The 24,981-nt window shown below is 64.2% G+C and overlaps 1 protein-coding gene across 1 annotated transcript in view; it reads left to right on the top strand.

Annotated features, from left to right (window-relative positions):
• Positions 1–1,622: 1,622 nt before the first annotated feature.
• The window catches only part of LOC117646275 (nesprin-1-like), a 32,104-nt gene continuing 8,745 nt past the window's right edge, over positions 1,623–24,981 (top strand). The window contains 25 exon segments of the mRNA XM_034387116.1: positions 1,623–1,959; positions 7,482–7,527; positions 8,198–8,715; positions 14,891–14,952; positions 15,754–15,849; positions 15,943–16,026; positions 16,103–16,195; positions 16,645–17,069; positions 17,244–17,430; positions 17,730–17,876; positions 17,962–18,303; positions 18,555–18,756; positions 19,032–19,313; positions 19,316–19,696; positions 19,767–19,960; positions 20,034–20,234; positions 20,341–20,610; positions 21,621–22,012; positions 22,092–22,200; positions 22,884–23,108; positions 23,320–23,853; positions 23,930–24,212; positions 24,293–24,342; positions 24,388–24,492; positions 24,682–24,870. Coding sequence (XP_034243007.1) covers positions 1,623–1,959; positions 7,482–7,527; positions 8,198–8,715; positions 14,891–14,952; positions 15,754–15,849; positions 15,943–16,026; positions 16,103–16,195; positions 16,645–17,069; positions 17,244–17,430; positions 17,730–17,876; positions 17,962–18,303; positions 18,555–18,756; positions 19,032–19,313; positions 19,316–19,696; positions 19,767–19,960; positions 20,034–20,234; positions 20,341–20,610; positions 21,621–22,012; positions 22,092–22,200; positions 22,884–23,108; positions 23,320–23,853; positions 23,930–24,212; positions 24,293–24,342; positions 24,388–24,492; positions 24,682–24,870 — 5,754 coding nt within the window.

The raw sequence follows: 24,981 nt of genomic DNA, 5'->3' as shown, positions 1-24,981 counted from the left end.
TCAGCTAACAGCCAGCAGCCCGCTACAGCGCGGCCACTCCGCTACCCGCCCGCCCGATCTCGGCACGGCGCGCCGCGGCGCCTCAAAGACGACCACTCTTCCCGCGGGGCGACAACAGACGAGCGCCGCGCATCTTCGGGGAACCGTCTATGAATATGCGGCCGGAATGGACCGGGTAAAGGAAAAGTGGGCGATCCCGCCGCAAAACTCCCTCGCTCCGTCTCTCTCGCACTTGGGGAGGGTACCGTAGAGTTGCGGCCGGCTCCACCGGTCTTCTGGCCCACTGTGGTCCGGTCCGGCCGCAGCTGTTGGAGGGCGGTGCCAGTGCGGTGCCAGGGCGCTGCCAGCGGGGGGCGTTTACCCACTCCCCGGCTGCCCCCGCCGCCCGCCGCCCCCCGCGCGGGAAGTAGCGTGAGATCGCCACCGCGGCTGATAGACCACGATACTGGCTGCAAGACGGGGCCAGACGGGCCCACTCGCTCGGCCAACACAGTGTAACGGGGCCCCGGCGAGAGGGGGCTGCGAGGGGTGCGAGAGAGAAAGAGCGGAGAAACGACTCTTCGAAATCGGCCTGCTGCTGGCCGCGGCGTTGGGGCCGTTGGGGCTTCTCTCGCGTTACGCCTGCGAGAAGACAGACATGACACACACACTAACTTTTGTGCGCTCACACACACACACACACACACACACACTTACTTCGTACTCGGACACGAACAGCCAGGGACTAGCACAGCACAATGGCAATGCGTCAAACAGCAATAATACTGGCTCTGCACTGCGCTAAAAGAAACTTCATAGAATGCAGCCCCGTTGTGAGAGGATTATTCCCGGGTCTGGATGGGACGCAGGCCGCCCAAAAGCCAGTCCTAACAACGGGTCCCGCTAATTTCACCTACTGGCCACGTCTCCGGCGTGTCTTTCCCGTACATCTCCGTTCCTGACGGTGTTTTCTTTCTGCCTTCCAGGAGGGCGATGCCAGTGGCCGGCCGCTAGCCAGCCATGTCGTCTTCGCCCGGAGGGGGCCCCGGTGGGGGTCGGCCCACCACTCCCGGCGGGCACCCCATGTACCCCGCGGGGGCCCCGCCGCACGGCCAGCCCGGCCCCTCGCCGTGGGGGCGTCCCCAGGCGCCGTCGCCGTTCCGGCCCTGCTCGCCGTACGGGCCGTCGCCGCCGCCCATGAGCGCGGCCCGGCTGCGCGGGGGTCAAGGGGGCACGCCGCCGCCCTGCCGGTCGCCGCTGCTGCGGTTCCAGGGCCCGCCGCCCTACATCCCGTGCCCGCGGCCGCGCTGGCCGTCCCCGCTGCCGCCCGGGACGCCCATGCCGCCGGGGCCGCTGCCGCCCGGGCCACGGCCCTTCCGCATGCCGCAGGTAGCACCGCACTGCCACTACGCGGCCCAGACGGGAGTCGCTTAACGGACTCGAACCGAACGTGTGACCCCACAAATGGATTCCTCTTTCGGAGAGCAATCTATTGGTGGGGTCACACGTTCGTTTCGAGTCCAGTTTAGCGACTCTGGAGCTCAAACCGCGTCTGGAATTATTTGGCCGCCTCCACCGGTCTTCTAGCCCACACTGTGCGCTGCTCTGACACAAGCCTTCCTCCGCAGAGCCCTTCGCCCATCATGTGCCCGTCGCCGGAGTACATGTTCTCCCCGTACCCGGAGCAGGAGTACGTCGGCGTCCCCCTGGAGCCGCCGGGGCCGGCGCGGCCGCGGAGCGCGCAGGCCAGCCCGGGGCCGTTCGGGCCGTACTTCGTGGCGCCCCCGCTGCAGGCCCCCATGGCCATGGCGCCCGGCGGCGGCGTGGCCGGCCCGACCCACCCGCACCACTCGTACATCCTGGAGCCGCCGCTCGACGGCGAGCAGGGCCCGTCCACGGCGGACATCATCGCGGCGCAGGGCCAGGACTACGTGGACGAGAAGCTGGCCGAGTACCAGGCCACCATCCAGCTGCTGCAAGGTGAGCGCACCGCCTGTCACGAGGAGCGGGACCGGCCGCGAGGAGAGAGCATACAAGAGTGCGTGTGGTGTGACGCGTGTCGGTGGTTCAAATCCCGGCAGCGCGTCGTGTTTTTGTTTGCTCGGTCGTCGTCGGCGTCGGCGACACCGCGCGCGGATTGACGCCCTGGCACTCGTTGGCCTGCCCGAGGAGGCCAAGACGAGCGCGGCCCGCGCCAGGCGCCGCCGGAACCGCGCGGGTCGCTACCGTGAAATATGACGTAATTATTCGGCGCTGTTTTTTTCGAAGCTAAGCGCCGCCCTGAAATAGCACCGCGGACCGCCGCCGCGGCCTTGCGATCAAAATTGTCAAAACTTACAAGTGGTCGGCGCGTCACGGCGCGTGTTCCGCGTGATGTACCGGCCAATGCGTGTGCGGGCCGCGGAGTGCCGGTCCTGGTTCGGGCGGCCCCACCCCCGCCCCGCCCCGCCCCGCCCCCGGGCGCGGTGGGCGCGCTGCCACCACGCCGCCGTCAGGGCGCCGCGCCACGACTCGTGGGGCAGCAAATGACCCGAAAGTAGCAATTTGAAGAGGGACTCCGTGGCACTATCAACGGCTCACGCGAAGCGTCCACCCAAGCACCGCGACGAAGAAGTCCGAACCAGTTGGCGGCGATCTGCGGCTCCTTCGAGAAGGACACCGCCGCGATGGACGGGCCGTGCGACCCGCAGTGGAGGCAGCCCTCCATCGCGCAGTCTCCGCCGCCGGCCGGCCCGGCCCTGCCAAGAGACCCACCGTTCATTACGACGGCGGCGTCCCTCGGCGCGTGGCCGCGGACACACCGAGACTCCCTTCATCGGGGACCCCTGGCGGCGGGCGGCGGGCCGCGGGCCGCGGGTAGCGTACGCGGCGGGTTATTTCCGTCGTCCACGCGTTGTCTGTCGCTCCTCTTCCCTTTCTTACCTCGCCCCCCCCCCTCCCCTCCCCCCCCCTTTTCCCCGGTCGGCCGACGGCGGCAGCGACTCGCCCAGGGCGGGATGCGGACGTCGTGCAAATGGACTGGCGTGCATGCGAGAAGCGAGTCGAGGCGTCATTGGAAAATAAATATTCGCGGGTGACGTCACACCGCGGCAGCGCAGACATAACCCGGTGCACCGTAAGCCAATAACGCGAAGCGGCGAAGCGCAGGTGGGCGGCTCACCAACGAGCCCCATCCCGACCCCCACCCGACCCCCACCCAAACCCCACCCAACCCCCACAACGCACAAAGGCCCGGTGTAAATCAGTAGTCGGTTCGTTATGGATAGCACGGCGGCCTGAGCCCCGGCAGACTGATTACGAGAGTCGTTTTCGTCGCTCTGTCTCTCTCGCACCCACAGGGGACGCCCCGCGAGTGCCAGAGAGACAGAGCTCCGAAAACGCCTCTCGGAATCAGTCTGCGGGCCGCGGGCGGGTGCGACGGGCAGGTGCAACGTGCAGCCTAGTGCAGCCGGCCCCGTAATTTCCTGGCGAACTTCGCGCTGCTTCGCGCTTCGCGCCGCTTGCCGACTCCGAACGGCGTCGCTCCGTCTCTCTCGCACCCACGGGGAGGGACGGGGCGACGGCCCGCTGCCGAGGTAATGCGGCCTCGCGGAGTGGCGGCACCCCGACCGCGACATGCACGCTGCATGCGCTGCCCGCCTGGAGCGCCGTGTGGGTAGGCAACCCCGGGACGGTAGGCCACCCATTCGCCGAGCCCGCGCGTGTAGCACGCTGTTGTTGCTGTGGTTTTCAATGAAGGCACTGCAGGCCCTGTAGCCGGCCGCTTCCAAACCAAGCGAGTCTGCTTCCGACATCTCTCTCTGGTACCCCTTGCGGTTCACCCCACGAGTGCGAGAGAGACAGCGCGCTGGCTAATAACGTTTGCAACAAGGTTGCAGCGCCGTTTGGGCGTGCACGGCCTCTTCCAGGCCAACAACACTGCATCCGGCCTGGCCTCTGGGCGCCGTTCGGCCGCGGAGGCTTTCGGCCTGGCGGCGGCCGCGGCGGCGGCGTGGTGAGCGGCGAATGTAAGCAAAGACAAACTTAACGAACAGGAGCGGAGCAGCAGACCGATTCCGAGAGTCGTTCTCGTCGCTGTGTCTCTCTCGCACCTAAACGGGACGCCTCATGAGTGGGAGAGAGACACAGCGACGAGAACGACTCTCGGAATGAGTCTGCAGGGCGCGCGGTCCGAGCGCGGCGTCTGCGAGGGCAGCGACCAGGGTGCCGCTACACTGTCCGCAGTGCCAGCGGACTGAATTATACGATCTATTGCGGATGCCGAGGATGGAGAGTCTGCCTCGCGGTGGGAAACACACTACTTGCACAACGCACCCGCAGCTTGAATCCGAACAGCAGCGCTTTCGTCGCTCGGACTGCCGCCCCAAGGACGCGCGCTGTCGCGGGCGACGAGGCGGGCCTCTTTGCAAACGTGCTTCTCAGCAAACACTCTGCACCGCACCATGCATCAGCAGGGCCGTCCGCCCCGCACTCCTCGCTCTGTCTCTCTCGCACTCGTGGAGTGGGCCGGAGGGTGCGAGAGAGACAGCGCGCGGAGTGCGGGCAGCGGAATGGCGCTCGACAGCGTGCCAGTGGTTGGACGAGAACGTCAGAGCGCCGCAGAGGACACGGCGACCGAGGCGACGGTGTCCGAGAAGGCGGCAGTGTCCGCGGAGACGGCGTAGATGGTGTCCACGACGACGGGGTCGCGCGCCGCTCCGATGCACCGCGTCGCCTCCCCTCGTGGAGCCCTCCGATCAGCTGTGCGACCCCCTCCCCCCCTCCTTTCCCTGTTCCTCTCTCCCTTCCCGCCGCCGCCGGGTCCATGCCACCGCACTGGGCGGCACTGGGTTACCGGGCCTCTCCCCCCCCCCCTTTCCCCAGGGCTCCACCGCGGCGGGGAGGGGAGTGGCGATGCGGGTCGCCCGCGTCCTCATCCTCATTGCGCAACCTGTCCCGTCCTGCCGCGCGATTCAGAAGAACGGTTTGTCGCTCTGTCTCTCTCGCACCTAAACGGGACGGGCCACGATTGCGAGAGAGACAGAGCGACGAAAGCGAGTCTCGGAATCAGTCTGCAGCAATAAGGTGTCGGGCCTCAACCCGCAACTTAGACTTGTACTGGCCCCCAAAAGGCCCCGGCGGATAAGACCGCAAAAGGCCCCCGATCATCATTATGTTTTTACCCTTAATGACCAACTTTGTGAGGCTACCGCTCCCAAACCAGTTGTGGTCAACGCCTTCCCGATACAGGGCATGAAAGAGTAGGGTCTTAAGAATACTAGGGCGTCGAGGGAGGCCTTTTACGTCAACTAGATTGGACACAGTGGCCACCCAAAATCAGCAAAATCAGCAAATTTTCGAGATTCGACTACTTTTTGACCAACTTTGGTCCCAAAATCGTTGCGGTCAAAGCCAAAATCGTTGTGGTCAACGCCTTCCCGATGCAGGGCATGAAAGAGTAGGGTCTTAAGAATACTAGGGCGTCGAGGGAGGCCTTTTACGTCAACTAGATTGGACACAGTGGCCGCCCAAAGTCAGCAAAATCCGCAGATTTCCGAGATTCGACTCAACTTTAGTCCCAAAATCGTTGCGGTCAAAGCCAAAATCGTTGTGGTCAACGCCTTCCCGATGCAGGGCATGAAAGAGTAGGGTCTTAAGAATACTAGGGCGTCGAGGGAGGCCTTTTACGTCAACTAGATTGGACACAGTGGCCGCCCAAAGTCAGCAAAATCGCAATTTCGAGATTCGACTCGAGCCACTTTGGTCCCAAAATCGTTGCGGTCAAAGCCAAAATCGTTGTGGTCAACGCCTTCCCGATCAGGGCATGAAAGAGTAGGGTCTTAAGAATACTAGGGCGTCGAGGGAGGCCTTTTACGTCAACTAGATTGGACACAGTGGCCGCCCAAAGTCAGCAAAATCAGCAAATTTTCGAGATTCGACTCAACTTTGGTCCCAAAATCGTTGCGGTCAAAGCCAAAATCGTTGTGGTCAACGCCTTCCCGATGCAGGGCATGAAAGAGTAGGGTCTTAAGAATACTAGGGCGTCGAGGGAGGCCTTTTACGTCAACTAGATTGGACACAGTGGCCGCCCAAAGTCAGCAAAATCAGCAAATTTTCGAGATTCGACTACTTTTTGAGCAACTTTGGTCCCAAAATCGTTGCGGTCAAAGCCAAAACGTTGTGGTCAACGCCTTCCGATGCAGGGCATGAAAGAGTAGGGTCTTAAGAATACTAGGGCGTCGAGGGAGGCTTTCGTCAACTAGATGGACACAGTGGCCGCCAAAGTCAGCAAAATCAGCAAATTCGAGATTCGCTCCACTTTAGAGCCAATCGTTCCGACGTGCCTCAAAGCCAAAATCGTTGTGGTCAACGCCTTCCCGATGCAGGGCATGAAAGAGTAGGGTCTTAAGAATACTAGGGCGTCGAGGTAGGCCGGCACTGCCACTCGGAATCAGCCTGGCTGCTGGTCCATTCATGCACCGGCTGCACGGCCACCCCGCCCCTTTACTCTTACTCCAGCGAGAGGCGCTGCGGGTTGCATGGCAACGCGGCAACGCACGCCAAAAAGCGAGCGGCACTCCGGGCGCGGGCTCCGCCGCGCATGCGCGACGGGTGGGCGCGGTTCGCCAGGGTCCGGCTCCGTGTTGACGGTGGGCTGGTGGGCCTCGCGGGGCGGCAGGCAGCGGCAGGGCGGTGGGGGCCGCGCGGGGTGGAGAGGCAGTATCGAACGAGGCCCCGGCGCGGCTCCTGCGGCGAGAGGGAGAGAGAGGGCCGGGCGGTGGGGCGCGAGCACCCACAACACCGCGGAGGGACAAGCAGCGCTCTAACCTCACAACGAAATATGCGTTCCAGTTAACGAGCCGGCCTCGCACGCGCGCGTCCTCGCCCTGCCGGCAGGAGCGGACCGCCACCGCCGCGACCGGCCAGCAGACGACGCGGCGGACTCGCCCAGGACTCGCCCAGGACTCGCCGCCAAGCGGTTTTGCAGTGTACTCACCCGTAGTGCCGCGATAGACGAACGAAGTGCGTGTGTGCGCGTGCCAGCGAGACAACAGTGACACTGACAGTCGCTTTGAAGGTGTAGTGCTTCCAATTAGTGCTTCGTGGCAAGTGGCGATGAGTGTCGCCAAGCGCGGTGCGTGTGTGCGTGTGTGTGCGTTTGAGGTTATGTAACGGCCGCTCAGCTGATTGGTGTACCAGCCCGCCGCCGGGTACTCTGTGAAAAACCGCGCGTGGGAAACGCGACCCCCCGGCCGGGATCGAGACGATCGAGTCAGGCAGCCGCTGAAAGGCGAGCCGACGGAGTGCAACGGAGTGTCGATCCCGAGTGACGAAACGAAAGGACTGACGGACCGTCATCGCCTCGAACCGAAGGAACCGAAGGAACCGAACGCAGACAATCGACCGAAGACAGGCAAAAGGCGTCCGATCAGGAAGCACGCAGCCCGGCCTTCCTCTATCCCTTCCAGATTTTGTACCCGAAATATTTTCCACTTCTATTTTTGTATGAGTATTTTTTCTAGAGTTAGTTTATTTCCTGTTGATTGTTGTTTGTGCCTTTATCTATAGGTAAGGTTTAGAGTTTTAACTGTTTTGTATCGATATATATTTTAAAGAGTATAGTTTTGAAACTAGTGTGACACATTCCGTGCGACCCATTCCAGTTAAGTGTCCGACCATTCCTGGCGGTCTGCCTCCATCGAGGCCTCCATTCCCTAGAGCATTCCGCGCGCGCGCTTCGGATTTTCGGAGCGCCATCATCCCTTTTAAGTTTGCAAAGGCCGGGCCCTCGTGCCGCGTCGCGTTTCGGGTCGCGTCCGTGTGTCGCCTCGCGTCGTCGCGTCGTCGGGGCCAATGGTAGTGCGTCGCGGCCGCCCCCAGCACAACCACCAGCCGGAGCCATGGCGGACCAGCAGCCGCGGCCGCCAGACCGCACGTCGAGGACGTCCCCGTCAAGGACGTCGGCGTCGAGGACGTCCACGCCCAGTCCGCGGCGCCTGCAGCAGCGCGTCGACTTCTACGAGGGCGGCGCGGTAGCGGGCGGCGATGCGGGGGCCGCCTCGCTGCTGGACGTCGCCGAGGTGGAGCGCCGCCTGGAGGCAGAGCGGCGGCGGCGCCTGCAGGCGTCCAGTCCCGGACTCCTGCAGGAGGGTGTCCGCCTGCGGCCGACGCCCACCTCGTCGCCCCGGGGGTCCTCGCCTCTACCAGCCCGCGGCCCCTCGCCTCTGCCGCCTCCGAGGACGGCGCCGCGGCGCACGGGCGTCGCGCCCAGCCTGGTGCTGTCCTCGCCGGACGAACCCGCGTCGCTGGAGGAGACCTTCGAGCACGTGGACGAGGAGGGCGACCTGGCGTCCGGCGCGCGCATCGTGACGGTGGAGCGCGTCAGCCTGCGCAAGAGCGTCCGGGAGGTGACGCTGAGCCGCACCCCGTCCGACGACCCCCTGGTGGACGACTCCGCCTACCAGTCCAGGACCACCTTCGGGGCCAGGCACGCCGCCGAGCCCTCCGGCCTGCTGTCGCCCACCTCCGTCACCACCTCCATCACCACCACCACGAGAAGCCTGTCCTCGTCGCAGACCTCGCTGAGCGGCGCGTTCCCGTCCGAAGAGAACCTGGCCTCGCTGGCCAGGACGCCGTCGAGGGAGCGGCTCGGCGAGTCCGAGTGGTACACCGAGCTGCACCACACCGAGGCGTCGCGGCGCCACGAGCTGGTGCGCCGCGCGTCGCAGTACGACCGGCACATCCAGCACATCCGAGGTACGCGTCGACGGCGAGCCGACGGCCCGATTTGGCGTGCTACCTTGCCGGGGTCCAAGCGGAGCTTTCGTTGCCGTCTCTCTCGCACCCACAGGGCGTCTGGCAGGGGTGCGAGACAGGCAGAGACTGCAGGTCGTCTCCTTTAGGGGCCTGGTGGTTCCGCTCTGCAAGTCGCGCCACGTGTGCGGCGTGTGCGGTTGCCACTTGTGCGGTCGACTCGTTGACGAGTCGCGATGCGCGATGCGGTGGTCCCAAACTAACTCCGTGACACACTTGGCCAGCCGGGCGGAAACCCTAGACCGTGTCCGCCAGCCCTACACACCTGTTGTCCGCGCTGCACGGCGGCGCCGCGGCGCCACGGCACTGCATCTCGTGCGGCACGGCACGGCCTGACACTTGCCCGGTTTCGCCTGTCGATACTGCTTCCATCGCGTCGCAGAGGCCACGGTGCACCACGGTGTCGTCCTCGCGCCGGGCGGGGCACACTGGGCCAGAAGGCCAAACAAAAAAAAAATTTGAACTCTACACCCCCTCCCCAGTCTTAATGGGGAGGCCTCCTGCTTTACTTCGGTGTTCGGGATGGGAACCGGTGCTATCAGGTACCTGGGGTTAATCCCGTCAGCGACTCTAAGCGTTCGCCGGGGGACCCAGTAGGACCCCAAAGCTCAGGCAGCTGGGTGAGAGCACCCAGTACGAAGCTCTTTGAGGGGCGGGACGTAGAGTGAGACGACAGAGAGACAGAGAGAGACTCAGACAGAGAAGAGGTTTGGTGGGAGCTTCTTGTTTTCGTAGGGTTGGTTGTGTACCCCATGGTACCCCCACTGTCCGGCGCTCCCGTACCGAACATACAGCGTTTTAGGCCAGCTTCAAAGGACTTATCATCGCCTTCCCGACAAGTCAAGGAGGCACCACCCGCAACCACACACCGGGTGGTCTGGATTGATGGATCAAATACGCCATCGCTCCAGTGCCGAGGCCAACCCGCCGAAGCGGATTGCTTTTTAGACACCCACAGCGGAGTGGCCAGGTGAATGTGACTCTGACCACTACGCTATCACGCTTGTACGTCTGGCAGCGTGTTGGACGACGGGTTTGAGTTGCACTGGGAGGAAGGCGTTCGAAAAATGTAATGAAATGATGGGATTCGATCCCCGGACCCCGCCATCGGGATCACACGACTTTACGCTCTCGGCCACCACGGCCCATGATGAGGGGACCGGCGTGAGGTGGGTTCTTGACGCAACAGGACTCGACCGACCCGGTCAAAATTTCGCAAGAAGTTGGGGGAGTCGAACCGCCGACCCTAGCACTGAGAACCGACGCCTCTACTCCCTGGACCACCGCGTCCCATGCTCGGAGTGGGCTCACGTTTACGGGTTTGAACCGCACTGGGTGAGGCAGTAAAATTAAATGGAAATATTTGTTAGGAGTCGAACCTCCGGCATGTGGGCCTGTTGCACACGGCTCCGCTCTCATGGCCTCGAACCAACACCCTTAGGATAGCAAGTCGAAAAAACTTTTGTGACGCTGGTATTCGAACGCCGGCCAGCGGTAACTCGATCCCACGTCTCTAACCTCTCGGCTGAAAACGCGACGGATCATCTGCTTTCATTAACGTTCGTTGAATGAGATTTTTTTTTCCCACTGTGCGGCCGTCCGGGCCCCGACGGCGTGCCGACGGCGTGCCGCTCGCGTGACGTTGGCCAGCTGGCCGGCCAGCCCGAATCACGCACCTGCTGCAACGGCCGCGGCCCGGGCAGGTGGCCGCAGTGCCTGCCGCCCATCTTGACCATCCTGAACGCGCCGTCCTGCCCAGGTCCTGCCGCCCGGGCCGGTCCTCCCCCGCAGGGCCGCCGTGACATCACCGTCTGCTTTGAATACAGTGTCGCGTGCCGCCGCGCTGTCTCTCTCGCACCGCGACGGGCCGCCCCGTGAGTGCGAGAGAGACAGTCTGCTGGCGGTCAAGGCCGGGCCGAAGCCGCGGCTGTGTCGAATCACCGCAAAGTGATACAGACGTCGCTTGTCCCGAGTCGGCCGCCCAGCTTTCGAGGCCTTCCTTCGACTGCCTTCGACCAGCCCGGGCCGCGGCTTCCTTGGCTTGCTTGGCTCGCTTGCCGCTCGGCGCGGTTTGCGTCCCTAAATGAACGTTCTCTCGTGATTATGTAAAGCGGCCGGCGGCTCCGCTCCAGCAGACCGATCTTCGTCGCTCTGTCTCTCTCCCACCTCGACGGGACGCCTCTTGAGTGCGAGAGAGACAGCGCGACGCGACGAGGCTCTATAACCTTAAGCGAGGCCCCCACTCCTCGCGAGGTGCCGCTCGGCGAATGAGTTTTTGCCCACGTGGTCCCCGGTCCGGCGAGCGGTCCGGCAGGGCGTGGCGCGGCGCGCTGGCCCGGCCCGCCACCGGCCGGTCAGTTTTTTGCTGCGATCAAATTTGCATTTTCGCCTTTTAAAGTGAATTTTGTTGACATGTGGCGGAACTCCTTGAAATGAATTCAAAGCACTATCTGGATCGCTGCTCCGAACTCGATAACGAGCATGACGGGTTAGCTTAGCGGTTAGCGTCCATTCGCCCCGCTGCCTAGGACGCGGGTTCGAAACTCACATGGTGGGCTGAGGCGCCATTTGTCTTTTCCCGCATCAAAACTGAATCGGCGTGGGTTCAAAACCAACGTCATGGAAATTTTATTTTTTCATTTTGGTACTACAACGCGCGCCAGAATGATTCTCTAAGTCGGTGCAACCCTGAGTGCATGCTTCCCTTGCAATGGCGTGTCCACTTCGCGCGCGGTCGGCGAAAAGGGAACCTGAACCAAGCTGGGTTGGAGGCGGTCAGGGGCAAGTGCCCCCCCCCCCTCCTCCCCTGCTGTCTGCATGCCCCGAGGTCGATACAACAGCTGACCGGCAGGCCGATTCTGAACAGTGCCCTCGTCGCTCTGTCTCTCTCGCACCCCACGGCGTGCGCCACGAGTGCGAGAGGGACGGGGCGAAGGCACTGCTTGGCGTCGGCCAGCGTGGCGGCCCTTTGGGCGGCCGGCCGGCGGGGAGGGGCGACGTCAGGGTGGCTACTCCCTTCCGCAGCCCCTCGCCTCGGCCGCGGCCTGGACGTCGGCCACCGGGATCCGGCGCCGCGCCGTCAGGAAACGAATAAAGTCTCGGCTGAAGTTTGTGGCGGTGCACAGTCGTTGTCCCGTCCAGGCGGGGCGCCCGAGTCGACACTGACGACTTGTTCGCGAAACCGCGCCCTCGCCGGGCCTCGCCGGGCCACGCAGAGTCCCCGGTGCCGCCCCAAAGGGCACAGGGCGCGCCGCCATCGTCGCTCTGTCTCTGTCGCTCTCGGGGGCGCGCCGGGTGGGTGCGAGAGAGACGGGCGCGCGCCGGCCGCCCGGCCCTCCAGCGCCACGCCACGACGGGGTGCGCGTCCCGGCTAAAAGTAACGCCCCGCGGATGGAAGTGTGTCTGCGCGGGTATTTGCAGCGCCGCGCCTCGTCGCTCTGTCTCTCTCGCACTCATGGAGCGGCCCGTATCGGGGCGAGAGGGACGGAGCGCAGCGCGGAATCAGTCGGCTTGCCGAACGTCGCCGATGACGTCACAGATCGCGGGCGTCTGAACATTTAGCGGCTTGATGGCGTCACGAAGGCTTCGTGCAAGGCGGCAGTAGCGTCGCAGACGGGGGTAGGGGGCTCAGCGTAGCTCAGCGTGGTGGAGATACTACTCGACCGCCACCGCTGCAGACTGATTCCGAGAGTCGTTCTCGTCGCTCTGTCTCTCCCGCACCTGTACGGGGCGCTTCATGAGTGCGGGAGAGACAGAGCGACGAAAACGACTCTCGGAATCAGTCTGCTGCTGCCCCCTGACAACGGCCCGCGCCGCGCCCCGCCGCCGAGGCCGCCGCCCCGTCTGTTTGATCATTCCATCAGTTGGCACCACTGGTGTCGCTGCTCCGGCGGGCTTGTCGGTCTGCCTGGCGCCGTCGTCCGCGTCGGGCTTGGCGGCGTTCGCGGCGTCCGCGGCGTGGAGGACGGCGTCGTCGACGCCAGCGGAGGTGAACGGACTCGTCGAGGTGCACGTCGGTGTCGCGGGAACTCGCTCCGCGCCACGCCAGGACGATCGTGTACTACTTCAGCGGCGCGCGGAGTTCATGACCTGCGCGGCCCACGGCGCGGCCCACGGCGCGGCCAGGGTGTCGCCCGTGGCAGGTGTTTCCGGCGCATAGCAGCAGCAGCCGATATTGGAAGAGGAGTTGCGAAATGCTCCGTGCCTTGCCCCCAGCGGGGCCCCCTGGGCGCAGTCACCCGGCGCGGCCTGAGACACTGCCTGGACGTCGGGGCAGGCCTTGAGCACCTCCACGTCGTCCGCCCACGTGTGTTCACTTTTATTTTCTCAAAATATGGAAGGTAGTGGCGAATCAATTTTACTTCAAGGTGGATCGAGCCCGGGCTTCTCGTGTCGCAATCCTGTCTGCTGGCTTGCGCGGCTGACGCCACCTACGCTTACATACTTTAGAAAATAAAAATACTTGTTGTTTTTGTTTGCATCTGCCTGTAAGCGGATCGGAAAGAGAAAGCCCTTTCCGAACATGTAGGTCAAAGACGGGCAGAAAGTATTCCCATTTAACTTGGCCCGCGCGGTATCGGCCTGTGTGTTGTGTCCTCCGCGAAGGTCCCGCGGCCTCCGAGACGCCCCCGCGCCGCACGCGCGCACCGCCACCGCCATCGACATATCCGCGGCTACCCCTGCCTTGCGCCTTGCACCCGCCGTGCGCGCCCTGCCCCGGGGGACGGTGTGCCGAATCGTCCCCCACGACGTGTGCCCCGGAGGGCCGGGCCCCGCCTGGCCCCCTCCCCGCACGCCGATGACATCGCCCTCCCCGCCTAAACGGCCATGCTTTGTCGTCGCGCAGACAGTTGCTGCTGCTGCGCCGCCGTGCTCGCTAGGCGTCCCCGCCGTGCCCGCGCAGCGCTAGCCGCGCGCGCCGCAGCCCGAGCAGTGCGTCGAGATCTCCCGCGGCCGCAAACCGCCGCACCGGCGGCCCGGGGACGCTCACGGCGTCGTCGACGGCGGCGGCGCCAGCGCGGTTGCGACGGTGGTCGTCGGCGAGGCCGCAGCGATGCGCTGGAAGTACGGTGAGGACCGACGCGGACGCCTTGGCCGGGAGTCGAACCCGAGTCCGGGACGCCGCCGCTCTTTGTTCCGGAGGGCCGCGGGGGCTCTCGGTGCGTGCAAGTGCGTGCCTGGCCCCTTCGGCCCGGGCGGGGCCCGCCGCCCGCCCACCGCCCGCCCCGCCCCGCCCCGCCCCGCCCCGCCCCGCCCCGCCCTCCGCTTTGGGGACCCTGCACACTGCACCCCCGCACGCGACTCGGGGCGTGAGCGATACGCCGCTGCTGTCTCCGCGGCGCTCCGCGGGGCGGGGCGGGGTGGAGGGGGAAGGGCATCATTAAACTTACTTCCCGCACCGCCGCTAAACACGTGCAAGGTTCAAGTCTCCCTTGATTTGGCCGTTCACATTTTTCTCCGTGATTTTTAGCCCCTCCTTTCCTTTTTTTGACTGAGCCCGTTTATTTATCGTGGTTGTCATTGTATGCATGCGCGGCTTCCTCGGTGACGTCTTGGTCGGGGGGAGGGGGGGGGGGAGGCCGCCTCCAGAGGCACGACGACGATGTCGATTAGCGCGTGCGTGACTCTCCAATTCACGGGCACACCGCGCGGCACGGCGGCCCGTCATGACCGGGTGACCTACATATCGGCTTCCATCCCGGCGTGCCCGGCGCACCATCGAGGGGTGGAAGTGCAGCGAGTGCATGCCGGTGCAGCAGAAGACTCATTAGGGAAACTTTGGCGCGCCTCGCGGAGCAGGGTTCATGGATGGATGGATGGATGGATGGATGGATGGATGGGGCGAGCAACGGGGTCAAGCAACTCTCTTGGAGCAGGTCGGACCGCGCGGCCGCCGTAAAACGGCCGCATTTACCCGCGGCCGTAAACGCATTACGACGTCGAGCTCGACGGGGGCCTTCTTGTGGGCGGCGGCGCAGCGCCCCGGCACCGCCCTCGACGCCGCCTTATCTGTGTTGGAGGAAGCGGCAGACCTTCGAGGCGGTCAAAGTCTCGGACGCTCTGGCCCCTCGCCCACTGTCCGTCTGCATTATTCCAAACGCATCCTTCTTTGTTGCAGACGAGCAAGAGCGCGTGCAGAAGAAGACGTTCGTCAACTGGATCAACTCGTACCTATCCAAGGTAAGGCCGTCTCTGGTGGACCACCCTGCAGTAGGGACATAAATCTGCATGGGGCGTCCTGGCGTGCAGCGGCAAGCCCGAGGGCAAGCCCCCTTCCCCCTCCCTCCCCGAATGTCCTCCTCGCGTGCTGTATGGCAGGTATTTACCCAGTCAGTAAGTCAAAGTCTGTCTGGCGGTACAAGGAAGCCATCTTGCAAAAAGAGGAAAAGGGGGAGGGAGGGGTGTAGCAGCACAGCAGGGCAAGGTCCCCCGTGCCTAGGGGGTCGTGCGGGACATCTAGATAGCACGGCGATACAGGGGCGGCGAGGGAAGCACAAGACGCACAGTCCGTGTGTCCTCCCCCCTCGCGCGCGCACACACACACGCTGGATCAGCTGAGGGCGTCGCGGACGGTCGTGGAGGGGGTGGCGACGTCGGGGTGCGCTGCGCGGTGTGCCTCGGACTCGCGTGCGAGCCGGCCGTTGCGTGGGGGGCTACCCACCGGGGGTTGGCTTTACACCGGGGCCCCGCTCGGCGCCCCTCCCCGCCGCGAGGGCCGCGAGGCCTAGGGGGCTGCGGTGGCGCCCCGTGAGGGGAAGGGGGGGGGGGGACGCCGGCTACCTGGATCCAGCACGTGGAGAGACCGGGGTATCGATCATAGCGGGAAGGTGTGGCGGGCTGGTTCACCCGAAAACTCGCATCAATGGGATGGCGAAATGAAATGAATCATCGGAGATGACCAAAAATCGCCACCCATCGCCATCCAAATCGCCGCCAAAATCCACTGTGCGACGTAGCGAGAATGAATGTGACGTGTTTCAGCGAGTTCCACCGCTTCGGGTAGACGACCTGATCGGAGACCTTCGTGATGGCACCAAACTGCTCGCGCTGCTGGAGGTGCTGTCGGGGGAGAAACTGGTGAGTTCGCCCGTTTCTCGAGCGTCACGTAACGACTGGCGGCGAGATGTGTGTCGTTTGAAGCAAAGTAACCCTTGCCGTCTGACCCGCCAGCCCGTCGAGAAGGGGAGGAATCTGCGGAGGCCGCACTTCCTGAGCAACGCCAACACAGCCTTGCAGTTCCTCCAGAGCAAAAAGGTGAGACGCCCCGGCCGGGAGTCGAACCCACGCATCCGCACGAGCCCCTAGTTATTTATGTTTCCTTGTCCGGCAGATCAAGCTCGTCAACATCAACTCCGCCGATTTGGTGGACGGGCGACCGCCCGTCGTGTTGGGACTGATTTGGACCATCATCCTGTACTTCCAGGTGTGTACCGCCCGTGCAACATGGAGCTTTTTCCAGTCTGAGTCTAACTCCTTATTCGTCATCTTAATAACCACCCCCTGCCCAGATAGTCTACCTGTATTTTGTCTTATAATTAACCCATTCATTAACCACCCTTCACTTTGTGCGAACGCCCCTCTGGAGCACTTGCTAAGTTTGTCTCGACCGACTACCGCTTCACTAACCGTCCTTCCTTGCCTCTTCTATTTCCTCCGCAAGCTCCGAAAAAGGAGATTACAGCAGAGGGTGAGTTCTTTTTCACCTGCTAAGCGTGTGTCGTAGAAATTCGGAAAAAGTAGATTGTTTCGCTTCGCTTGATCTCTGGACCTGCGGGTATCGCTTGCTCTGTTCTCGCTACGGGGCACCCCGTATAGGTGCGAGAGAGACAGAGCGACGAAAACGACCGCACCGTAACTCTGCGCCCGTTGCAGATCGAGGAGAACACGCGCGCGCTGGAGTCGCTGGGCCACCGTTTCGGCGGCTCTGGCTCCAGCCTGGACAGCGATGCGGAGGGGCTGCGGCGCCGGCGCACGGAGCTGGGCGGCTCGTCGACGCCGCTGCCGCAGGCGCAGCAGCAGCAGGACAAGTGGCGGCAGGGCGCACGGCGCGCGCTGCTGCACTGGGTCAACGACGCCCTGCCCGCCGAGATGGGCGTCGAGGTGCAGGACTTCGGCAAGTCGTGGCGCGACGGCCACGCCTTCGTCGCGCTGGTGCACGCCATCCGCAACGACCTGCTGGACGTGGAGGGCCTCCGGCAGGCCGCCAACCGCGTGCGCCTCGAGTCGGCCTTCGGCGCCGCGGAGCGCGACCTGGGCATCGCCCGCCTGCTCGACCCGGAGGACGTCGACGTGGACAGGTGAGCGCTCTAAGCGGGCCGGGGAGATTTCAACGCAGCCGGCCCAGTGGCCGGGATTGCCGCTGCCAGTGGAGTGGTCATCGGGCAGAACAACGCACTTTCGACGGGTTTCCTGTGCGACTTACCCCCAACTGCCACCGAGTTTACAACCACGTCTTTCCACCCCACCCGCAGGCCCGACGAGAAGTCCGTGATGACGTACGTGGCGCAGTTCCTGCACCGCTACCCGGAGCCCCGCGGCGCCGAGGAGACGGTGCCCACCATCCAGGGCGAGTTCCAGAAGCTGTCGGCCTGGCTGTCGGAGACCACGGCGCGGCTGCAGCGCCTCATCGACACCAGCAGCCTGCCCACGGACTACTCGGTGAGTCCGTCGCCCTCGCACAGTGGGCCAGAAGACCGGTGGAGGTGGCCAAAGTTCGAGACGCGTTTTGAGCTCCAGAGTTTGTTAAACAGGAATCGAACCAAGCGTGTGACCCCACCAATGGATTGCTCGTTCGGAAAGCAGTCCATTGGTGGGGTCACACGTTCGGTTCGAGTCCCGTTAAGCCACTCTGCAGCTCAAAATGCGTCCGGGATTCTGACCGTCTCCACCGGTTGGGCCCACTGTGCATCGTCCAGCGGTGAGCGGAATGTTTGAACCGGTGGCTTCGTTGCTTCCAGGAGTACCTCGCCTTCCGCGAGGAGCTGCTGATCCACGCCGCGTCGTATGAGAAGCTGAGCAAGATGATGGCGTCGCAGAGCACCGCCCCCGTCAACATGGACGCCTGGCAGAGGGTGGAGGACCTGTGGGACACGCTGGAGAAGCAGGTGCGAGCTGCGGGCTCGGGTTCGACTCCCGCCAACGACCATTCCGTTTTCTTGCAATTTTTCATCGTGTTGTGTTGACGAGCAGGTGCAGCAGTGGCTGTGGCTGCTGGACTCGCGGCTGCCGCCGCCGCTGGGCGAGGTGGGGCAGTGGCTGGCGCGGGCCGAGCGCCTGCTCACGTCCGACGCCACCGACATCCCCACCGTCATGAACGAGGAGACGGCGTCCGTCATCAGCCGCAAGCTGGAGGAGCACAAGGCGTTCTTCGCAGAGCTGCCCGCGGTGCAGGCCAAGTTCCAGGCCGCGCGCTTCGGGCCCGCCGCGCACGGAGTGCCACCCCAGCAGCTGGACAACATCGCGCACCGCCTGGAGGAGGTGGGGCCGCGCGCCGCGCAGCGCCGCGTCAAGCTCAAGTTCCTCGAGCACAAGGTGAGTGACGATAAGGTTTGGAGCCACGCGGCGCTCTGAGCCCGTCTTGTTGGCTCAGTGATTTGAGTGGTCACTCTGTATACTACCAGTTCTGGGTTCAAATCCCGCATTGCCCTAGTATTACTTTTGCTGAAATTTTGAGACTGTGCTAGCCATGGTCTCATGCGTCTTTAAACCAAATTACAGCGGAATATTCCAATTTTCGTTGGCCTCATGCAGGCGTTTGATGACGTTCCCCGATTGTTTTGCAGTGCTGCCTCATCGCGTTCCTCAACCTGACCGAGACCAAGCTGCGCGGCTGGACCGTCAAGTACGGGCGCGAGGACCACGTGCAGTCCCTGCTGGAGCAGTACGCCAACTTCGTGTCGCGCAACCGCATCTTCCAGGAGTTCAACAAGGCCTTCATCGACATGCAACAGGTGGTGGAGGAGTACAAGCGCGAAGGGGGCGTAGGTGCGTATGAGGAGAGCGTCGAAGCGCGTCGCCGACGCACAGTGGGCCAGGAGACCAGTGGAGGCGGTCAAAATCCTGGACGCGTTTTGGGCTCCAGACTCCCTAAATGGGACTCAAACCAAACGTGTGACCCCACCAATAGATTGCTCCTCAAACGAGGAATCTATTGGTGGGGTCACACGCTCGGTTTTAGCCCCTCCACCGGTCTCCTGGCCCACTGTGCGACCCCTAGCTCCTCGTCGTGGTGTTGACGTAACCTCTCCGTTCCGCCGCAGACAAGCGCGAGGGCGCGGCCATCGACCGCTTCATGCGCGAGACGGCCTCTAGGTGGGAGCAGGTGTCGCGCGAGCTGCGCTGCGTGCAGAACATGCTGGAGGAGGTGGTGGCGTACTGGCGGCGCCACGCCGCGCTCACGCAGGAGCTGGAGGACTGGCTGCAGCGCGCGGGCCGCGCCGTGCAGAGCATGTCGCCGGCCGAGCAGCAGGACTTCTTCCAGGACCTGAGCGTGTGGAAGGACAAGCACGCCCTGCTCGTGGACACGGTGGGCTTCCTGACGGCGCCTGCGACGACAACGTGTCCCGGTCTCTCCGCGACGCGCTGGCCGACCTGACGGCACGCTGGGAGGGCGTGTTCGCGCACGTGCAGCAGTACATGCACGCCGGCGACCTGCTCCGCCTGCGCCGCGAGTTCCACGACGGCATGGAGCGGCTGCAGCGCTGGCTGCGCGGCGCCGAGACGGTGCTGGCCAACCTGCACCTGGAGCTGGGCTCGGCCGACCGCGTCAAGGCGTACGGCCAGGAGCTGCAGCAGCTGCAGTCCGAGGTGGAGGGCATGGAGCAGCTGTTCAAGAGCATCAGCAAGACCTTCCAGAGCCTCATCCAGGAGCTGTCGCGCCAGGACGTGGAGGCCATGATGGACACGCTCAAAAGGAGAAGGGTAGGTCCACAGTCGTCCACAGTGGTCGTCTCACGCGCCGAACTTGGCCCTTAACCGTTTTTTTCGGTTCGCAGAGGCGCTGGTGCGGGTGCGCGCGCAGATCCCCACCCAGCTGCACCTGTACCACCAGGTGCTGGTGCAGCAGGAGTCCCTGGAGGCCGGCCGGCGCGAGATCTCGGCCTGGCTCAACGAGGCCGACGTCGTCCTGGGCGAGCGGGCGCCGTCCGGCTCGCGCGAGCAAGTGCAGGCGCAGCTCGACCGCCACAAGGTGCGTCGCCCACTCCCCCGTCGAGTGAAGGCCACCTCGGATCGGGTTGTACTCATTCTCTTCTCGGACGCAGGCATTCTTCTCGCGGCTGCCTTACTACAAGTCGATGCTGGACAGCAAGGTCAAGGTGCTGTTCAACATGCTCAAGAGCGTGGAGGCGACGGCGGACGAGCACACGCAGGCGGGCGGCAGCGTGGAGCAGCTCAAGCAGGACATGTCCGCCTTCGCCACCCGCTTCGCCAGCGTGTCGCTGCGCGCGCAGCAGCAGGAGGCTGTAAGTTTTCGCATCTATCTCAATGTCACAGCAAATTTTGACACCAAAAAAAAAAAAGTTTCCCGGACGGGATTTGAACCCACGATCTTTCCCTCGCCACTCGCAGAAGCTGCAGGAGGCGCTGCGCTGCTGGCAGAACTTCCGCGAGGCGGAGCGCGTCATCTCGGAGTGGCTGCAGATGGCCGAGAAGCTGATCGCCGACAAGCACATCGACACGCGCCACACCGTGGAGACGCACAAGAACTTCTTCGAGCGCGTCAACGAGCAGTGGCTGCAGGACCTGGTCAACACGGCGCAGGACCTGCGCGCCGCGCTGCCCGCCGACAACCACCCCGCCATCAACAGCGCCGTGGAGCAGCTGCAGGCCAAGTGGAAGGTGAGTAGAGAGCGCCTGGAAAGAAGACCCACCCGCAGATCACTTCTTGCGACATCGTCAGGCGCCTGGAGTGTGGGCCGGCCCGTTGAACTCGCGCGTTCGGCGGGCTTGCCTATCTTGTCCTAGTCAGGCGCCTGTGGGGTGGGCCTGCCCGTTGACTCGCGCGTTCGGCGGGCTTGCCTATCTTGTCCTCGTCAGGCGCCTAGGCCTACCCGCAGAATTTCTTTTCACTCGTCCGAGTGCGTCCTTGTCGCCGGTTTACGTTGTCGCGCTCGCATAATGTCAAAGTTAGCGGAACGGCGTTTTGCTTGGCGCGCTTTGCCGTCGGCGGGTGAAGTCGTTGGAGATGACAGGCGGCCCGTTAGCAGGCCGTGCAAGTCCGGGAGGCGCCATCAAGTGGAGCGGCCTTCGGCGGTGCGGTGTGGCGGGGCGCGTGGCGGTGCACTCGGCGCTGCGCCGCGTCGCGGGGACGGACACCTCCTTGCGGCGCTGCGCTCCCGGTGGGTGGCAGTGCCGTGCTTTCCCAGCTCACCGCGGCGGAGGCAGCGCTAGTCGCCCGCGCGCCGCCTCTGCCGCGCCTCTGCCGCGCCGCGTCGCCGCACCGCGTCGCGGCGGTCGCGGCGCCGGCCGGCCGGCGGCGCGCTGGGATTGGGACGCTGGGCGCTAGATGGCGGCACCTGACGCCAAGGGCGCCGCGGTGCAGAGCGGTGCAGAGCGCCGCGCGGACGGCGTCGTCGTCGCCCAGCTGGCACCGCCCGGCGTCTAAATAAGGAGACCGATTCGCTCAACGCCAGCACCGCCCCCTAAATAAAAAATTGTGGAAATTTTAGAAAATGAACGAACAATAATTTGACAAACCTTGAGTGGATGAAACGTGGAAATAAATTTGGGTCGATCGGCGACCGTCAGGAATCGAACCCGTGGCGGGGAACTGGAATAGGCAATCCCTTGACCACCGTTCAGCTCGCCGACAGAGCCACAGACTGACTGACCGCTGACCTCCTCCGCAGGAGGTGCTCTCGTTCGCGCCGCTGCACCTGATGCGCCTCGAGTTCCGCCTGGACGAGGCCACCTTCTCGCACTACCTGAAGGAGATCGACAAGGAGCTGGCGGCCGAGCAGCAGGCCATGAACCGGAACCAGGCCGTGGACGGCGCCGACGGCATCCTGGCCAGGAACAGGGACTTCTTCGTGGAGCGGCGCACGCTGGAGGAGGCGGAGCGCTGCCTGCGGCGCCTGGCCGTGACCGCGCAGGCCTACGCCAAGCACCGGCCCGACGACCTGGCCCTGCTGGAGGCCCAGCGCCGCGCCCAGGCCCTGTGGGAGGGCGTGCTGGCCAAGGTCAACGAGTTCACGCAGACCCTCAAGAACATCCCCGACCAGTGGACGGCCTACCGCGCCAAGTGAGTGCGGCACCCGCCCGAACCGGGGGCAGGACGAATGTGCTTGTTGGCGTGTTTTCACGCTTGTACCTCCTCCCAGGTTCACGGACATGGTGAAGTGGATGGACGCCGTGGACCGCAGCCTGGAGAACGTTCTGAAGGACCTCCTGACCATCGAGGAGTTCGAGTCGGAGAGGGCAGTCTTCCAGGTGAGGAGCGCCTCTGTTCTAAAACAACTCGAATTTAAATTTACTCAACACTTTTCTTAACTATCTTTTTTCTCGTGCATGAAGGTAGCTCTTTGGTACAAGTAATTTATTATTGCAATTTGCATGTCATTGGTCAAGTCAACAAAAGACCTAAAACTTTTGTACACCAGAAGTAACTTCTTTGACGACGCCTAGGCGATGGACAGTAACCTAGCCGCTTTTGCCCTGCTTTTGTTGTGACTGCGTGCACTGCGTGGCGGTCGACTTGCCTCGCAGCGCCACTGCATGCCGCAGTGGAGGAAGCAGCGCCTCAACCGTCTGCTGGTAATGCACGTGCTGCACGTCGTGCTGGGAGGGGAGGTAGCTGCACAGTGCAGGGGCCGCGTGTACTCATTGGGTCGTGTCTGCTTAATTAGTTTTGTCAACTAGGGGGTCAATTCGGGAAGAAAAGTACAGGGTGAGCCATCCCTCGACTAGTTATTTCACTGAGTGTGAAATCTCCGTTAAATGGGTGTCGAGGTGGGGTGCAGTCGACCTCCGTGTACTCAAGAGCCCTTCGGACTTGTGTACTTACATTACCCTGTAGTTTTCTTCCCTGAGCTACCCGTAGGTTAGGTTTGAGATTTTTCTGTGCGGAAATCCCTCTTGGATTCGCGGCCCTGACTCGCGTTGTGCGTTTGCAGTCCATCTGCCGCGAGGTGGACGCGCGCCGCGAGGACGTCAAGTGGCTGGTGCAGACGCTGGACGCGCTGACGGTGACGCGGGCCGACAGCGAGGCGCTGGACGAGCAGCGCCTGCTCGAGGAGCTCATCGCGCGCTACAAGAACCTCATCCCCAGCATCGAGATGACCGTCGTCCGCACCGAGCTCTACTCCAAGTGCTACGTGTACACCAAGGAGGTGAAGGAGGTACGTACGCGTCGTGCTGGGCAGCGCACGCTGTTCCAGGCTGAAACAGCCACGCTGTTCGAGGCTGAAACAGCCACGCTGTTCGAGGCTGAAACAGCCACGCTGTTCGAGGCTGAAACAGCCACGCTGTTCGAGGCTAAAACAGCCACGCTGTTCGAGGCTGAAACAGCCACGCTGTTCGAGGCTGAAACACTCCTTGCACTCCTTGCAGGTGTGCGGCCTGCTACAGAAGGTCCAGGAGAGCGCGGGCGCGGCCGAGCCGCACCCGGAGACGCTGCCGGCGGTGACGGCGCTCGTGGTGCAGCAGGAGGGCGCGGTGGCGCAGCTGGACAGCCAGCGGCCCGCCGTCGTGTCCATGTTGCAGCGCGGCAAGGACCTGGGCCGCGACGCGCACGCGCCCCGCTTCCTGCACGAGCAGGTGCAGGCCCTGGAGCAGGGCTGGAGCCAGGCGTACCAGACCACGCTGGACAAGCTGGCCCGCCTGCGCGGCACGCAGCGCGCCTGGCAGAACTACTGCGAGCAGCGCGACGCCCTCAACGGCCTGCTGCAGCGCGCCGACGCCGAGCTGCGCTCCGTGTCGCGCGGCGGCAACGCGCTGCGCGTGGCCGTGGAGCTGCGCGAGAAGCAGGCGCAGTGCAAGGCCCTGCGCGAGGCCACCGAGACCATGCTCAAGAGGCTGCGGGACCTGTACGCGGCGCTGTGCGCCGTCACCGCGCCCGACACCAAGCCCGTGCTGCAGCGAGAGGTCAGTAGGCGCCCCGGCTTTGGCCATCCGTCGGCGCGGCGAGTGGGCTAAAGGGCTAACCCTCGGCGTGCCGCAGGTGCTGGACATCGAGACGAGGCTGCAGACGACACTGGAGGCCACGCAGCAGAGGGTCCAGCACCTGGAGCAGCTGCAGGCGCGCTGGGGGCAGCTGGAGTCGCGGCTCGGTGACGTGCACACGTGGACCGTGGCCTCGGCCCCGGCGCTCCTGGCGCGCCTGCAGGCCTCGGACATGGAGCCCGAGCAGCGCGCGAGCCACGCGCAGACCCTGCAGCAGCAGCTGGCGCAGAAGGGCACCGTGCTGGAGGAGGTGGAGGCCGAGGCCGAGCAGTTGCTGGGAGGTTAGTGAACTCGAGAGTCAACCCTTGTCCAGACTGCTTACCTTTTGCGTGCGGAGAGTCCTGACTTTGCCTGTCGACAGAACTGGTGGACGGCCCGGACGCGGCCGAGATCCGCAAGCGGGTGGCCGCCGTGCGCGGCGAGGTGGCGCAGGTCCGCGCCGAGGCCCTGCAGCAGAGCCGCGCCGTGGAGACGGACCTGCAGCAGTGGCAGCGCTACCAGGCCGCGCTGGCCGAGATCAGGCCCTGGCTGGAGCAGGCCGAGGTCCGCGTGGCCTCCGGCGTGCAGCGGCTGCAGCGGCCCGGGTCGCTGGCCGAGGCCGAGGACCTCCTGCAGCAGGCCAAGCTGTTCGAGAAGCAGGTCGCCGAGCGGCTGACCGGACTGCAGTCGCTGGCCGCGCTCAGCCAGCAGCTGCCGCCGGCCAGCCGCGCCGTCGTCGAGGTGGACGCGGCGCGCGCACGCTGGGCGCAGGTCCAGGACGGCGCCGGCAAGCAGACGGCGCGCCTGGAGGGCGTCGTCGCCGAGTGGCAGGACCTGGATAAGCGGACCGTCGCCCTGGAGAAGTGGCTCGGCCAGGGTGAGGCCAAGCTCCAGCAGGCCGTGCTCAACATCAACACCCCGAGCACCGACAAGCTGCAGGCTCAGCTCGACCAGCTCAAGGTATGCCCGCCAGGCCACTGCTTCAGAAACAACATGACGCATTTCGGCCACCGGTCCAAAAGCATGATATTTCCCCATTTCGGCCCCCAGTCCGGACACCTGTTTTAAAAG

This window comes from Thrips palmi, unplaced genomic scaffold (assembly GCF_012932325.1).
Source record: "Thrips palmi isolate BJ-2018 unplaced genomic scaffold, TpBJ-2018v1 HiC_scaffold_19, whole genome shotgun sequence".
Classification (NCBI taxonomy): domain Eukaryota; kingdom Metazoa; phylum Arthropoda; class Insecta; order Thysanoptera; family Thripidae; genus Thrips; species Thrips palmi.
Note: the sequence above shows the minus strand (reverse complement) of the source record. Positions and strands in the feature narration are given on the sequence as shown.